General features: G+C 36.6%; 1 protein-coding gene across 1 annotated transcript in view; it reads right to left on the reverse strand.

Moving 5' to 3' along the window:
• PIEZO2 (piezo type mechanosensitive ion channel component 2) overlaps positions 1-16,518 on the reverse strand; it is a 427,386-nt gene that overhangs the window by 123,759 nt on the left and 287,109 nt on the right. The window contains 5 exon segments of the mRNA XM_036009325.1: positions 392-565; positions 2,841-2,989; positions 11,007-11,293; positions 11,923-12,046; positions 16,190-16,420. Of these exon segments, the coding sequence (XP_035865218.1) occupies positions 392-565; positions 2,841-2,989; positions 11,007-11,293; positions 11,923-12,046; positions 16,190-16,420 (965 nt within the window).

Consider the following 16,518-nt stretch of genomic DNA (forward strand, 5'->3'; position numbering starts at 1 on the left):
ACTGGTTGTCATCACAACAGATAGCTCATCCTTTGAGTTAGCTAGAATATGTAAATTTCCTAAAACACACCACCAGTTTTGACACAAAATATACATCACCAACTCTAAAGTGTTGGACTCTGCACAGCTACTCTGAATCTACTCTGACTATCTGACTATCATGGGCACTTTACATTAATCAGTCATACACAAATTATTACCAATTGTTTAAAAAATGTCATCAAATATCCCACATCTTTCTTCTTTTCACTCACAGGTTGATACTTATGGAAAGTTCAAGGTTGAAAGTCTAAGTTAGATTGTCGGCTTCTTGCAAGGTGGCTAAGGGAAGATGGGAAATTAAGGCTTCCTTCCCATTAACAGGAGGCGCGTGTTTCTTGCTTTCACTCACCTGTAGATGGCGCTGTCTTCTTTGCTGGGAATGGAATTCAGGTCTGTGAGTTCCAAGAACCGATCATGGAAATAGTGAAGGTGTAAAATACACACCAGCAAAAAGGAGGTTGGGATGAATATGCGAGTGAAGAGTTCAGCCACAGTGAACTGTTTTAAGCCAAGATCCTCAAGCCTGTAACACAAAACAAAACAAAAAGCAAAAACCTTTCTTAGGCAATGAAGACACATTCTCTTCACTGTAAATTACATTGTCTTTCACCTTGGCCAGGTACACCCTTCATTGCATCCCTCACTCACTCCCATATGTTCCAGGATGGCTTTTGTTTCCAGCAATCTAATTTACCGTTTTCACAGTGGTCACTAACAACCTAGATATTGCCAAATTCAGCGGCTGCTTTTCTCTTTAATTTTGCCTCTAGTTTTTCATGAAACAATCCTGGCCTTCATGCTGCCACACTGTCTTGGTTCTCCTCTTCTGTCACTATCTCCTTTTCTACTGCACCTCCAGATGCTGAAATACCCCCAGGGCTCTGTGTGAGTCCTTCTCTAGCTTACTTTTCCCCCAGGAAATCTTATCTTCTCCTGGGGATTTAAATACCATCTTTATATCTATGACTCAAATGTGTATTTAAAGTTCAGTCTTCTCCTGTGGACTGTCACACTGAAATGTCTGCTGGGAATTGGTTGTTTTACAGTTATTTCATATTTAATGTTTTCAAAACAGTATTCTTGATGTCTCTATTTTCCTCAGCCAAGTTGTTCACATCCTCTCTCCACTTGAGTATCCCCTGGTACTAGTGTCTACTCTGAATTCCAAATTCCAAAGCCAGGATGTCTTCCTTGATTTTTCTTCCCTTCACATCTCATTCATCCATTTTTCCTTTACTGCCTGCACATCTCTTGAATCTGTGCACTTCTGTGACCCATCTCTATTGCTGACTATTTTGGGTTAAGTCTCTTTCGTGTCTCACAGCTTCACTGCTATTGCTCAATGGGCAGTCTTCTTGTTTCTACTCTTGCCTCCTGATACCACTTTTTCTCAGCCAGTCAGGGATACTTTAAAGACTTTTAAAAATTTCATCAAAAATGAAATACCTACCACTACTACTAATAAGCCATGCGTGTCCTGGGTGCCTGGCTGAACTCTCCCACCTCTTCTCCTTCTACTTTCCACCTTCTTGCTCCTTTAGTTCCTCATATGAGTCAGACCATCCCACCTCAGGGCTTTTGCATTCTTCTCTTTGCCTGGGATGCTCTTGTGCATCCCAGATATCAACTCACACATTTTTTTAAAAGACAAACTCCTTATCCTTTAGGTGGGATTTAAATGCCACCTCCTCAGTGAAGCCATTCCTGACCATTCCATTTGTGTTCAGTACCCCTCATTGTTCACTATGTCAGCTGTTCGTTTTCTTCAGACCCATCATAATTTATTTGTACACTCTCTTCTTCCTCTTCTTCTTCTTCTTCTTCTTCTTCTTCTTCTTCTTCTTCTTCTTCTCCTTCTTCTTCTTCTCCTTCTTCTTCTTCTCCTCCTTCTCCTTCTTTTTCTTCTCCTTCTCCTTCTCCTTCTCCTTCTTCTTCTTCTTCTTCTTCTTCTTCTTCTTCTTCTTCTTCTTCTTCTTCTTCATTTGTGTTGTCTATCAGAATATAAACTTCAAAGGGCTTACATTCTGTCTTATTTCCTGCTGTGTTCTCAGGCACAAAACAGTGTCTGGCACATGGGGGGTATTCAATAAATATGTGTTGAATAAATGTTAAATATGTGTTAGTCTAGCTACTCGGTTATCCTTTCCATTTAACCTTTTCTCTTAGCCACCACAGTACATTTACCTTACGCCCAGTTCTGGTTGGATTTCTAAACTAACTTCAGGAATTTAAAGATGCAAATTAGAAAAGGGTAGAGTAGTATCTATTACATCCTTTGGAAAAAAAATTATATCATCATCACTAGTCTATAAGGACTTAAAGAAATTTCATTTCTGTGGCATCAACCCATCAATCTTAGCATAAGATACATAAATTAGGAGAAGCTGCTGCTTTATATTATGAGTCCATGAACCTACTGATAAACTGAAAAAATTAGCTCCAACTTAGAAAGCAGAAAACATGACTGGTTAAGTACTAAGCAGGTGCATTTCATGTGAAACTGATGTTAGAGAATGTCATTTCATTAAAATGGAGCTGAAAATTCACTTTCAGTCAATTTCCAGACCTAAAAGCTTGTTTTAGTCAATATTCACAGAGTCCTTACTATGTACCAATATCATAGCTAGACAGAGAGAACACAAAATGACTAACACATAAATCCTGTTCTCAAGGAACTTACAGACATTGATGATACCATGTTTTACTAAAATTGTTATTAAAATGTTTTAAACAATATGCATTCAAGTCTTCATCCTTTTTGTTGCTTTTACATCCTACTGTAAACCAAAATTGCTTACTTGTCTTTTTTCAATCCAGTCATATTTTGCCACAGGCCTGGGAAGTTTTCAAACTGATAGGTATATATAAAGATAAGCACCAGCATAGTGTAAATAACCACAGACATCCAAAAATATTTTAGAATTTTCCTCCACCAGTCATAGTGTACCTGTGAATCAGATATTAAAAAACAAACATGAAAATAATTGGTTATAAGAAAACTCACAAAAAATACCTGGCTTATTAACTAAGACAATGATATTTACAGATATTTGAACATAAAATCCATTTAATTTTAGTTTTTGAGGCTCTGTTCTTCATTATGGATCTGGCTTAGAATACATGTGCTACCAGAATTTCCTAACTGTGTCTTCAGGCAAGTTGCTGGATCATACTGAACTTCAGTTTCCTCCTCTGTAAGTACTTCTTTGAGAGTTGTTAAAATGTAAAATATTTATAAAGCTCTTATCATGAGCTCTGGTCCTTAGGAGTTTTTTAAGGAATGGAACAGTAGATGCTGCCATCACTGTGTTTTTTGCTAGGAGAAAACTGCCTCAGTTTTGAAATTCCAAGTGGTACTTTATGATTAAAATCGTGAAACTGCCACAGAGAGAAGACATCTTTTTTTGCCATAAGCCTGTGGATATTCATTAGAGGACACCTTTTTGAATTTTTAAAAGTATTTCAAAACTTTATTGATTTCAGTTGAGATATTTTTATATCTGCATGTAAAATACTCTTGTTTATTATAGTTGTGTATTTTGTTGGTTGCCTGCAAGAATATTTTATTGTTGCACTTGTTTTTAACATTGGGTTAAAACTTCTATCATCATTTAAAACCGAATTTGTGGGCACCAGGAGAGACCTGAATGCTTAAAGTCACTGGGGGGAATAAAGACACAGTGCGAGACCCACAGTGGTGGTGTTCCCCCACTGGGACTGTGGTCATCGGCTGGGACAGTATCAGAGAAATTTGGGAGCTGGGTTACACCTGGAGATGGGAGAAGAGTTGGGCCATGATGGACCCTGACCTGGATAGTCTCTGGACTGGTTAGAGAGTTGAGCTGTGTGAAAAGCTGGGCACTTGTTAAGAATGACAGATGCAAACCAGAGGAATTTACTAAAAAAAACAAAAGAGTCTCTTGCTGCTGTTTAAGGAACCCTCAGGCAGAAGCTTGGACAGAGAAGAGAAAGGAGGAGGGGCATGATTTGCTCCTAATCAGGGCTCCTCACAATGTGGGGCAGCAGGGACTCAGAGGGGTAGCAGTTCCCAGAGAAACTTAATTTAATAGGGGAACTAAACTGCCCTGAAGCACCTTTGAGTGTGTACAGCACTCAGGACAGGAAAGAAGGAAGAGGTGGGGAGAGAGTTGCTCCTAATCAGTGTACCTCTGTGTGGCACAATGTGGTGGATTAAAGGCACCTGTGGGGCACAGATGGACAGTTGGGGCCCAGCAGTGCTCTGAAGGCCTGGGCTGGAGGCTGGGCACCTGTGAATATTGCAGCCCAGACCTAATCTCCATCCTCAAAAAACCACAGGACAGGAAAAAAGCAAAGCCCACCCATCTCTGCCTACAACATACAGGAAGACCAGCAAAACTCGATTAGCTGGTTTAAAGTCAGCAAGAGGCTTTTTTTTTTCCCTACAAGAGTGAGACAACAAGACCTGCAGCTGTGAAAGAACCAAAGACAGATCCAGAGAGGGATCACAGGGCTAATGCCAACAAATGAGAAACAGACAAATTTCACTTTGCTATCCTATACAACTTGCATTTTATTTTTTTATATTTTTATTTCTTTTACTTGATTATATATTTTTTTATTTCTCCTATGTTTAACTTTCTTTGTTTTGTTGTTTATTTAATTGCATTGGTTTACTGGTTTTCCTTGTTCTCTCTTTCATATTGCATTTTAATTTTTATTCTTTCACTTCACTTGTATTCCAATAACACACTACTTTTAGTCGTTTATTTTCTATTCCTTTAATTCAGATCACATATTTATTGTCATATTGTTGTTCCTGTACTATTGTAAATAATTGTTGTTTCCTGTAATTGTAAATACTACACAGCACCCCTTCCTGGTCTTGGCCCATTTCACTATCTTCCTGAGCTATATTACTGTTGTGATTAACTCTATTCTCTCACACACTACACTTACTTTTTATCCTTTAATCTCATTGTATCTCACCATCTAACCTTGCAGAAGCTCTCTGTTTTCTGGATTCAGTTTATAATCCTTTTCCCCTCTAATAAGAGTCTTATCTCCTTTTCACCTTTACAAAAAGTGGCTAGTTAGGTGAAATATCACGGTTATTGCTGTACTTCTCCAAAGGATCTCCTATTTGCTTTCTACTTGTTGGTACTTTAAATCCCATAGCATACTCTCCCACTGTCTTAATCCATTTTGCCTTTGTCCTGCCACTAATCACATACAAGATAAAGTGGGAGTTGAGAACACCAGTAAACCTGCTGGATGAGATAATTCCTTCTCAACAAAGGAACTACCAACAGGTAAAATCACAAGTACAACAAGAAAGTCCACACAAACTGAAGAAAGAACAACCCTAGAACATCCAGACAAGGATATCAGAGAGACTATGCCACTGAATCCAGTAGAACTCCTACCATAGATGTTCACCCTACAAAGACAACTAGCAAAGAAGAGCATTAGGAAGCACAAAAAGAGCTCAATGAAATGGAGGCAAGCAAATTGTCAGATATAGAATTCAAAATAATGGTTATAAGGATGCTCAAGGAACTCACACATAACTACAAGGAACTGAGTGAAAACTACAACAGTATGAAAAAGGAAATAGAAACTATAAATAAGAACCAGTGATAAATGAAGAATACAATTTCTGAAATAAAAAGCACACTGGAAGGAATTACAAGCAGGCTGGATGAAGCAGAGGACCGAACTAGTGAGCCGGAAGACAGGGTAGAAAGAAACACCCAGGTAGAACAGCTGCATGAAAAAAAACTCAAAGAAGTATGAAGATAGCTTAAGGGAACTCCAAGACAACATTCAAATCATAGGAATATCAGAAAGAGAAGTAAAGGAGCAAGGGATAGAAACTGTGTTTGAAAAAATAATGACAGAAAGTGGAACCCAGAAAGGGGAAAAGCCACACAATTTCAAGAAGCACAGAGGGTCCCAATCAAGGTAAATCCAAAGAGGCCTACTCCAAGAAACATCACAATTAAAATGCCAAGTTTTAAAGACAAAGAGACAATCTTAAAGAAAGCAAGGGAGGAACAAGACGTAACACACAAAGGAGCTCTGATAATGCTAGCAGCTGACTTCTCAAAAGACACACTTCAGGCCAGGAGAGAATGGCAAAAAAATATTACAAGTAATGAAAAGCAAAGTCCTGCAACCAAGACTACTCTATCCAGCAAGATCATCAATTAAAATAGAAGGAGAAATAAGGAGTTTCACAGACAAAAAAAGGATGAAAGAATACACCTTCAACAAAACAGCACTACAAGATATGCTAAAGGGACTGCTATAAGAAGGGGAAGGAAAGAGAGAAGAACACAGGTACAATGGGGAAAATGAGTAAGTACCTTTCAATAGTAACCTTAAATGCTTATGTATTAAATGCTCCAATCAAAAGACATAGAATAGCTGAATGTATAAGAAAACATGACCTGCACATATGCTGCCTAGAAGAGACCCACCTCAGAATGAAAGACCTACACAGACTAAAAGTGGAGGGTTGGAAAAAAATATTCCAAGAAAATGAATAGGAAAAAGCTCCTGGAGTAGCAATAGTTATATCAGACAAAATAGACTTCAAAACATAAGCCATAAAAAGAGACACAGAAGGACACTTCATAATACTCAAGGGAAGAATCCATTAAGAAGGCATAAACATTGTAAATATATATGCACCTAACATAGGAACACACAAAATATAAGGAAAATCTTGGAGGACTTAAAGAAAGATATAGAGAGGAACACACTTATACCAGGGAATTTTAAGTCCCTACTGTCAAAAATGGATAGATCTTCCAAACGAAATATCAGCAAGGATGTTGTGGCATTAAACAATGCCCTAGATCAAATGGACTTTATATATATATATATACACATATCTATCTATCTATCTATATCATGTATATATAGATATATATGTATATATATGTTTCTCTCTATATAATATATATTAGTTATTATATGTATTAATTATTAATATGTAACCTTTCATTCCAAAGAAGGAAAGTACACATTCTTTTCAAATGCACATGGAACATTTTCAAAGATAGACCACATAATAGGACACAAAAACCAACCTCAACAAATTCAAGAAAATTGAAATCATATCAAGCATTTTCTTGGACCACAAGGGACTGAAACTAGAAACAAACCTCAAGGAAAAAACTCAAAACACTCAAATTCATGGAGATTGAATAGCATGCTATTAAACAATGAATTAAGAATGAGATCAAGGAAGAAATCAAAAGGTTTCTGGAAACAAATTAAAATGAACACAGAACAGTGTGAAACTTATGGGGCACAGCAAGGCAGTCCTGAGAGTGGAGTTCATAGAGATACAGGCCTACCTAAAAAGAGAAACATTTCAAATAAACAACCTAACCCTACATCTACAAGAACTGTAGGAAGAACACACAAAGCTCAGAGCAAGTAGAAGGAAAGAAATATCCAAGATCAGAGCAGAAGAAACAACATAGAGACTAAAACAACAATCCAAAGATCAATAAATACAGGAGCTGGCTCTTTAAAAAGATAAACAAAATCGACAAGCCTTTAAGCAGTCTCACCAAGAAAAAAAGAGAGAGAACCCAATACACAAAATCAGAAATGGAAGAGAAGAGGTTACAATTGATACCAGAGAAATACAAAGGATTGTAAGAAATTACTATGAAGAACTATATGCCAAGAAATTTGAAAACCAGGAAGAAATGGACAGATTTCTAGAAAAATATAATCTCCCAAAACTGAATGTAGAGGAAACAGAAAGCCTGAACAGACCAAAAACAGCTGATGAAATCAAAGCAGTAATCAAAAAACTCCTGGTGCAAAAGCCTTGGACCAGATGGTTTCACAGGAGAATTTTATGAAATTTTTAAGATAGAACTAACCCCTATACTTCTCAGACTATTCCAAAAAATCCAAGAAGAGGGAAGACTCCCAAACTCTTTTTAGGAAGGCAGCATCATCCTAATTCCAAAACCAGATAAATACACAACAGAGAAAGAAAACAATAGGCCAATATTGCTGATGAACATAGACGCCAAAATCCTCAACAAAACATAGGCAAACTGCATCCAGAAGTATGTTAAAAAGATCACACACAATGATCAGGTGGGATTTATTCCAGGGATGCAAGGATGGTACAACATTAGCAAATCAATAAACGTAATACATCACATAAATGAAGGAAAGATAAAAATCAAATGATTATATTAATAGATGTTGAAAAAGCATTTCATAAGGTACAGCACCTATTTATGATAAAAAACACTCAGCAAAGTGGGAGTAGAGGGAGCATACCTCAACATGATAAAGGCCATATACAAGAAACCTACAGCCAACATCATACTCAATGGGCAAAAACTAGAAAGTTCACCACTAAGATCAAGAACAAGGCAAGGATGTCAGCTTTCACTACTTCTATTCAGCATAGTATTGGAAGTCATAGCCACAATGATCAGACAAGAAAAAGAAATAAAAGACATCTAAATTGGAAAGGAGGAAGTAAAACTGTCATGTTTGCATATGATATAATAGTGTACATAGAAAACCCTATAGACTTCACCAAAAAAATATTCAACCTAATAAGTGAATTTGGCAAAACAGCAGGGCTCTAAGTCAATATTCAGAAATCAAAGGCATTTTTATACATCAAAAATATAATATCAGAATCAGAAATCAGGAAAAAAACTGCCATTTGCTAGAGCAACAAGAAAAATAAAGTACCTAGGAATAAACCTAACCAAGGATGTAAAAGGCCTCTACTCAGAAAACTACACAACATTGAAGAAAGAAATTAAGGAAAACACAAATGGAAGCATGTACCATGCTTGCAGATTGGAAGAATTAACATCATCAAAATGCCCATACTACCCAAAGTGATTTATAGATTCAATGCAATCCCTATTAAAGTGCTGATGACATATTTCACAGATATAAAACAAATATTTAAGAAATTTATATGGGTCTATAACTGACCCCAAATAGACTCAGCAACTCTGAGAAAGAAAAACAAAGTAGGAGGGTTCACAATGCCTGATATAAAACTATATTACAAGGCCAATGTAATCACAACAGTGTGGTACTGGCATAAGAACAGACACTTAGACCAATGGAACAGAATAGAGAGCCCAGAAATAAACCCAAGTCTCTATGGTCAATTAATATTTGAGAAGAAAGCAGAAGCATAAAATGGAGTAAAAGTAGCCTCTTCAACAAATGGTTTTGGGAGATCTGGACAGCTACATACAAAAAAATGAAACTCAAGCACCAACTTACACCATATGCAAAAATAAATTCAAGGTGGATAAAAGACTTAAACATAATTCATGACACCATAAAAGTCCTAGAGGTGAACATAAGCAGAAAAATCTTGGATATTCCATAGAGCAATATTTTTACTGATATGTCCCTTAGAACAAGGGACATAAATGAAAGAAGAAACAAATGGGATCTCATGAAAATAAAAAGCTTCTGCATGTCTAAGGAAAACAACATTAAAATGAAAAGAGAACCAACCCCATGGGAAAACACATTTCCCAATGATACCTTGGACAAGGGTTTGATCTCTAAAATATGTAAAGAACTCACAGGTCTCCACTCCAGGAAGACAAGCAACCCAATTACAAAATGGGCAAAGGACTTGAACAGATACTTCTCCAAGAAGGACATACAGAGGGCCCAGAGACATACGAAAAGATGCTCAGCATCATTCACCATCAGAAAGATATGAATTAAAACCACAATGAAATACCACTTCACACCAGTCAGAATGGCCATCATAAATCAACAAATAACAAGTATTGGAGAGGCTGTGGGAAAAAGGGAACCCTATTGCATTGTTGGTGGGATTGCAGACTGGTACAGCCACTGTGGAAAACAGTATGGAATTTCCTCAGAAAACTAAACTGCCTTTTGACCCAGCAATACCACTGCTGGGATTATACCCTAAGGATCCTGAAACACAAATTCAAAAGCACCTATGCACCCCAATATTCATAGCAGCACAATTTACAGTAGCCAAGTGCTGGAAGCAACCTAAGTGCCCATCAGTAAATGAGTAGATCAAAAAATTCTGGTACATTTACACAATGGGATTCTATGCAGCAGAAAGAAAGAAGGAGCTCCTACCTTTTGAAACAGCATGGACGGAACTGAAGAGCATTATGCTAAGTGAAATAAGCCAGGTGGTAAAAGACAAATACCATATGATCTCACCTATAAGTGGAACCTAACCACCAAAACAAACTAGCAAGCAAAATAGAACCAGAGACATTGAAATAAAGAAGAAGTGACAGTTACCAGAGAGGAGGGGGGAGAGGGATAATAAGGGGAGGGCCATAAAGGAACAGGTATAAAGGACACATGGACAAAGCCAGAAGGGTTAGGTGAGAGGACAGGATGTGGGGATTGCTGGAGTGGGGGTGGGGGTAGGGGTGGGGGGCATGGTGGGGTAAAATGAAGACAACTGCACTTAAACAATAAAAAAAATAAAAAATAAAACTCAATTTGTGGAAAAGCTAATCAATTATGATATAATATTTTACAAATTCTAATTAATGAAATAGTAAGGCAGTTGAAGCATTACACATATATAGCTATACACACCACCACAGTATTCTGATTCCAAAGTCTAAAACACGAGTGAACTGGGTATAATTCAGTATTTTACATTACTCAGCCACTGTTCTTAAATTACTATTAAAATCAGTCTAATTATACAAGCTGCATTTTGTTAATAAAGAATTTTTTAAAAACTCATGAACTTTTTAAGAACCTACAATTAAAAAATAACAACCAACCTGAAGATAGTCACTTTCCACTTTAGAATTCTTAATATGTCATGCTTAAATTGCATATCACGTAAATATGATATGTCCATGAGATTAAAGTAATTTAGAATGTCATCAAAGGAAGCTCTGATATGGGTATGAAGATTAAAAAATAGAGGATAGTTGTTTACCCACCTGATACAAGGCCACACAAAACAGAAACAGCACCATGTAGATGATTTTGTACATCACAATTTTACCCTCGAAGCTGACAAAGAAGAACATTCCTCCACAGACGTAGATCCAGTACTTAATGAACATGGCCACCACCAAATTGCCCAGTACTTTCATGATGTCCTGGTCATCACCTTCTTCTATTTCTTCCTCCTCGTCTTGCTTACTCTCTTGCTTCTCTTCCTCTTCTTCCTCTTCTTCCTTCTTCTCTTCAGCCTCTCCTTCCACTTGTATATCTTGTTCATTATCTTCAAAATAAAAGACTGTTATACCTAGCTTGTTCCCCGACCAAAATTACACTTTGACCAGGTATTATATGTGGGATACAGAAACATGTGTTTTATGTGTTACTATATGATTCGAAAGATTATAGACTGTTCTAGTAAACAAAGCAGCATTTATAGCTAATCATGGTCAGTTTTTACAACCTTCCTGAGTTACATTTTAAAAGAAATAAAGTTGGTAATATTTTATACTAATCTTTTCATAATGTCTATTTCATTTCCAATATCCATGATAGCTTTAAATGAGGCAGAATCTAGAAAAATAAATAGGCAGCAATAACATAAATCAAAACTACTATTTCAATTTTATATTCTGATTGTTTGGCGGCTCTTATATTGTTACCTTAGAGAAATCATTTAACTTCTTTGAGTCCCTTCCTCCTTCTTCACTTAAGTGGGAATCACTTTTGTGAGGATCAAATAATGCACTATTTTCAATAACTTCTTGTGAATGCTCACATGTACTCTAAATGTTCAGCTTCCATCTACTCTGAACCACAGAGTGGCTTTTCTGATATACTTTAGGGGCTCTTTTTCTGTAGTTTTGCTGAGTTCAAAAAATCTCCAGTCATACACTCTACACTCTAATTTACCTTTTTCTTCAATTTCCTGAGTTTCAATTTTGACCTCAGATAAAAGAGTTTCCTTTTCTCGAAGAGCTTTTTGCTCTGTAAGGTGCTGCCTCAACAGTAGCCAAAAAGTAATGGTGAACAGTATCTGAAAATAGAGAATTAGCAAAACAAGAATTGAGCCACTATTTTAAGTGTCAATACATTTCAACAAATGTTCATCACATTTCAGTGGGAGCTCACTCAATAAACCTTTATTTGAGACGGTGTCCAGCACCAGCTTCATTTCAACTGAAAGTCACTGGCTTTTAAATCCCCTTTTCCGAGGATACCAGCATGTGTGTTGAGTTCCCAGCAGGGGTGGGGGTGGGGTACAGTCAGTGCTGTGCAAGGCCCTGAGGAAGATGCACTGAAAATCCAAATTACCATATTTTTCAGACTATAAGACACACTGTTTTCACCCCCAAATTTGGGAGGAATAATGGTTGTTAATGCTGCTGAGTTCTGTTTACATTTACATTGGTGAAACATTGTGTTATTTATGTTATTAAATGTTATTTTACCACAATTTTTGCTTCAAAATTTTTTTCCCTATTTTCCTCCTCTAAAATCTAGGTATGTCTTATGGTCTGAAAAATATGGTACTTTCATCTGGGCCAAAAACCAGCTGTGGCAATTGGTTCCTCAAGGTGCTAGTCCTTCATTCCTGTCCTGACTGTGACACCAGCACTATTGTAATAGGAAGACATACTTCTATAAAACTCATTGACTCTGCAATTTCCTTATTTTGAAAAATTTGGCAGATAGAACAAATAACATTTCATCTTAGAAAATATACTTAATATTCTCAGACATCTCCCAAAGCTAAAGGAAGAATTGTTGTGATATATATATATATATATATATATATATATATTAATGTTTGTGAATTAATGTTTAAGAAAGAAAAACTTATGATGTTAGGGCTTTGTTCTTCAAGAAATAGCCTGGCACATAATAGCTTTTTGTGCTAGCTTTATGGAGCTATCATTCACATGCCATACAATTCACCTATTTAAATTGTACTATTTAATGGTTTTTAGTATATTCACAGAGTTGCACAATCATTACTGCAATCAATTTTAGAATTTTTTCATCATCCCAAAAAGAAGCTCTATGGTAGCCAACCTCTTTTCTTACCACCTCGGCCCAAGACCACAACTAGTTTACTTTCTGACTTCTATAGATTGCCTGATCTAAACATTTTACATGAATGTAATTACATGTGTGTTCCTTTCTGAGCAGTTTTTCTTACTTCATAATGTTTTCAAGGTTTATCTGTGTTGTAGCATGTACTGGTACTTCATTCCATTTTATTACCAAATAATATTTGAGTATATAATAGATAACATTTTACTTATCCATTCATCAGTCTATGGACATTTCAGTTGTTACTATTTTTTTTTGTGGCTATTATGAATAATACTGCTATGAGGATTCAAGTACAAATTTGGTGTTTTTTTAGACGATACACTGTCAGTTGTATTGAGAAGATAGTTTGATATTACCCTTGGCCAAATTATTTATAAAGATAAAATATCTTTATATCTGATCTATTAGTAATAACCTATCTTCCCATAACATATGACCAACACACTTCAGTTAGGATTAAGTAATTAAAATCATCAACTGTGTATATTAAATAGCACCCATTGTGATGCCAGAGCTATTGATTTAAAGAAATAGCTTTTGGCACAGCTCAGTGGATTGAGTGCGGGCTGCGAACCAAAGTGTCGCAGGTTCGATTCCCAGTCAGGGTACATGCCTGGGTTGCAGGCCACAGCCCCCAGCAACCGCACATTGATGTCTCTCTCTCTCTCTCTCTCTCTCTCTCTCTCTCTCTTCCCTCTCTAAAAATGAATAAATAAAATCTTTAAAAAAATTAAAAAAAAAAAAAGAAGAAAAGGACCTGGCTGGCATAGTTCAGTGGATTGAGCGCGGGCTGGGAACCAAAGTGTCCCAGGTTTGATTCCCAGCCAGGGTACATTCCTGGGTTGCAGGCCAGAACTCCCAGCAACCGCACATTGATGATTCATTCTCTCTCTCTCTCTCTCTCTCTCTCTCTCTCTCCCCCCCCCTCCCTTCCCTCTCTAGAAATAAATAAATAAAATCTTTAAAAAAAAATAATGTGCTTTGACCAATGTTTTTGTGATAGAAATTTTATCATCTTAGAGGTGTTACTGTCTATGACAAAGCCTTTCATATTTTTTGAGCTCATGGATACATTAAAATATAGGTACAGATCTTAGTTTCCTTAGAATAACATTTTTAATAACTAATAAATTTATTTCCCTAATGTCTTCCTCTTCCAAAGAATTGTTAATTTTATATTAGACAGGAGGTATTTCAACTAGTTATATGACATGCATTTTTAGGAGTTTCACCAATATCTTGAGCCAGTTTGTAGTAGATTTACACAAAGTAGATTTACACAAAAGCAGTTGTTAGATAATTAACAAAAGAGAAGAGAACAAAAGTAACAGCCACATGGGCGGAGGGGTAACCAATATCATTCCACCAGATTAAAGTGGAAGGGAGAAAACATGAGGGGGAATCCCTTTTACTAAGTGCATGTGCAGTAGGAGCTAAAATGGCGACCATGAAAGGGGGAGGGTAAAGCCTGGGAAAATCTGGGAGAGAGATTGGATAGGGGGAGGGCACAGGGAAATGCCTGGGAAAAGCCAGGAAAGAGATTGGGTAGTTTGAAAGAAGGCCTTCTCCTTCCAGAACCCAAGGACATATCTGGAAGCTAGACAAATTACCCAGCTGTGCCCTCCCTGAAGCATGTCCGTGCCCTTCTGTGCCCTTCCTTCTCTCAGGCATGTGATTTTTGCCTTCTTTTCTCCTAAATTCTAAGGGTCCCCAGGAGATCTGAAACCTGGGCAGCAGTGAGCAGTGGCAGAGGACTTGCCTTTTGCCTCTTCCTTTTCTGAGTCCAGGTAGTCCCTACCCTACAGTTTGCCTGCTCTGCCTGTCACTCTAATAAATCTCACCACTATTGCTTAAAACTCATCCTATGTGAGTATCCCTGACATTCCTTTCCCATGGCACTGCTAAAGGACCTACTTACTCTGGTAACAAAAACAATAAGGTTTTGAATTTCTCCTATAAAAAAGAATAATTCACTAATTTGGGGGGGTGTGTTTGTGTGTGTGTGTGTTTAAGGGGAACGACAGAATAAAAGGAAAGAGTTTCAGATAAAGGTGACTTATAAGAGTGTTATGTGGGACTTTTGGTATGGAATAAGGTTTGGGAGAGAAGGTGCCCGTAGGGTAGGTATGGGAATTTTATGTGAATGAATAAGTGAATGAATGAATTTGTCATGGTCCATGAACACAGGGGATTGCAATCTAATGCTGTTGTTAGCATTCACCTGTTAGGAGTTTTTCCTTTACCCCAATAACCTTCACCAAAACATCTGTTACAAGAAGCAATCCTCAGTGTAGTCTACTCAATATCCTATTTATACTGATTGCCTTTGTTATGAGGTGCCTGGTAACATGTAAAGAAAAGGTGGATTTCATATGATGTAAATGAATGTCTCTTTCAGAGAGCAATTCTCTGTCTAGAAAAGGATTTTCAAGGCTCATTTGTAATTAGACATGATTGATTTACTGACTTAACACAAAGTCATCCACACTAAGGGTATGTGTATTTAGAGTGGGCTACTCTGTTCACACACACAAAAAAAGTTGGGGTACCTCATCTTCTGAAGTAAAAATTATTCAAATGGGCCATGAAAATAAATGGGTAGTGAAAGATTATGAACTTTCTTACTGCAGATAAAGGCATATTATATAATTGGTAGAAGACAGAAAGGTATATCATGTTTAATTTTTGTTGCTAAAAATCTTTTTAAGGACATAATGGCAGAAAAAACTGTTTTAACCAATAATCAATGATCTGTAACAGTAATGTGTTCAACCTGATTTGCAAATTAATGTCAAAGTTCTCTGATCATTTGATATATTTTAAATTTTATTTTTCTATTTTCTCAAATAATGTATTATATATTTTCTTCAAGTGGAAAATATTATCATGTTTAAATAAAATCTACAAGCATAGTATAATATTTATTTGTCCATGTTTAAATTATACAGACCTTGAAGCAATATAAATTATTTCTTATAGTTTCATATCTATTCATTTTTGTGAAGCAGTGAATATTTGGAACCTATTTTTGAAAGTTTTTGCTTACGTATGATTATTATGATTATTGTAGTTACAATGTTTTGTTTTCTTATTCACTTACCTTTGAGGCAAGTTCTCCTGGCTCTTTCTTTTCTAAAAATCCTGGGACCTTTTTAATTTCTGGAAGTTCAAAACTCCATATATACTGTAATATCAGCAATAGATTTGCATAGACAACCATGAAAGGGGAACTGATCATAGCATATTTTCTTCTGTTGCGAATCATCCAAAGAGCACATGACCAAATCAACAGCACAAAAGTCAACCAGCTGTGATACGTGATGCTCCAAGCCTCGAGGGAAGAAGGAAGAGAAAAAACAATGGTCAATACAATGTATAGTTCCTCACTCTGGTAATTTAAATATTACATATAAAGAAAAAGTCAATAAT

Source organism: Phyllostomus discolor, chromosome 9 (genome assembly GCF_004126475.2).
Source record: "Phyllostomus discolor isolate MPI-MPIP mPhyDis1 chromosome 9, mPhyDis1.pri.v3, whole genome shotgun sequence".
In the NCBI taxonomy this organism is placed as follows: domain Eukaryota; kingdom Metazoa; phylum Chordata; class Mammalia; order Chiroptera; family Phyllostomidae; genus Phyllostomus; species Phyllostomus discolor.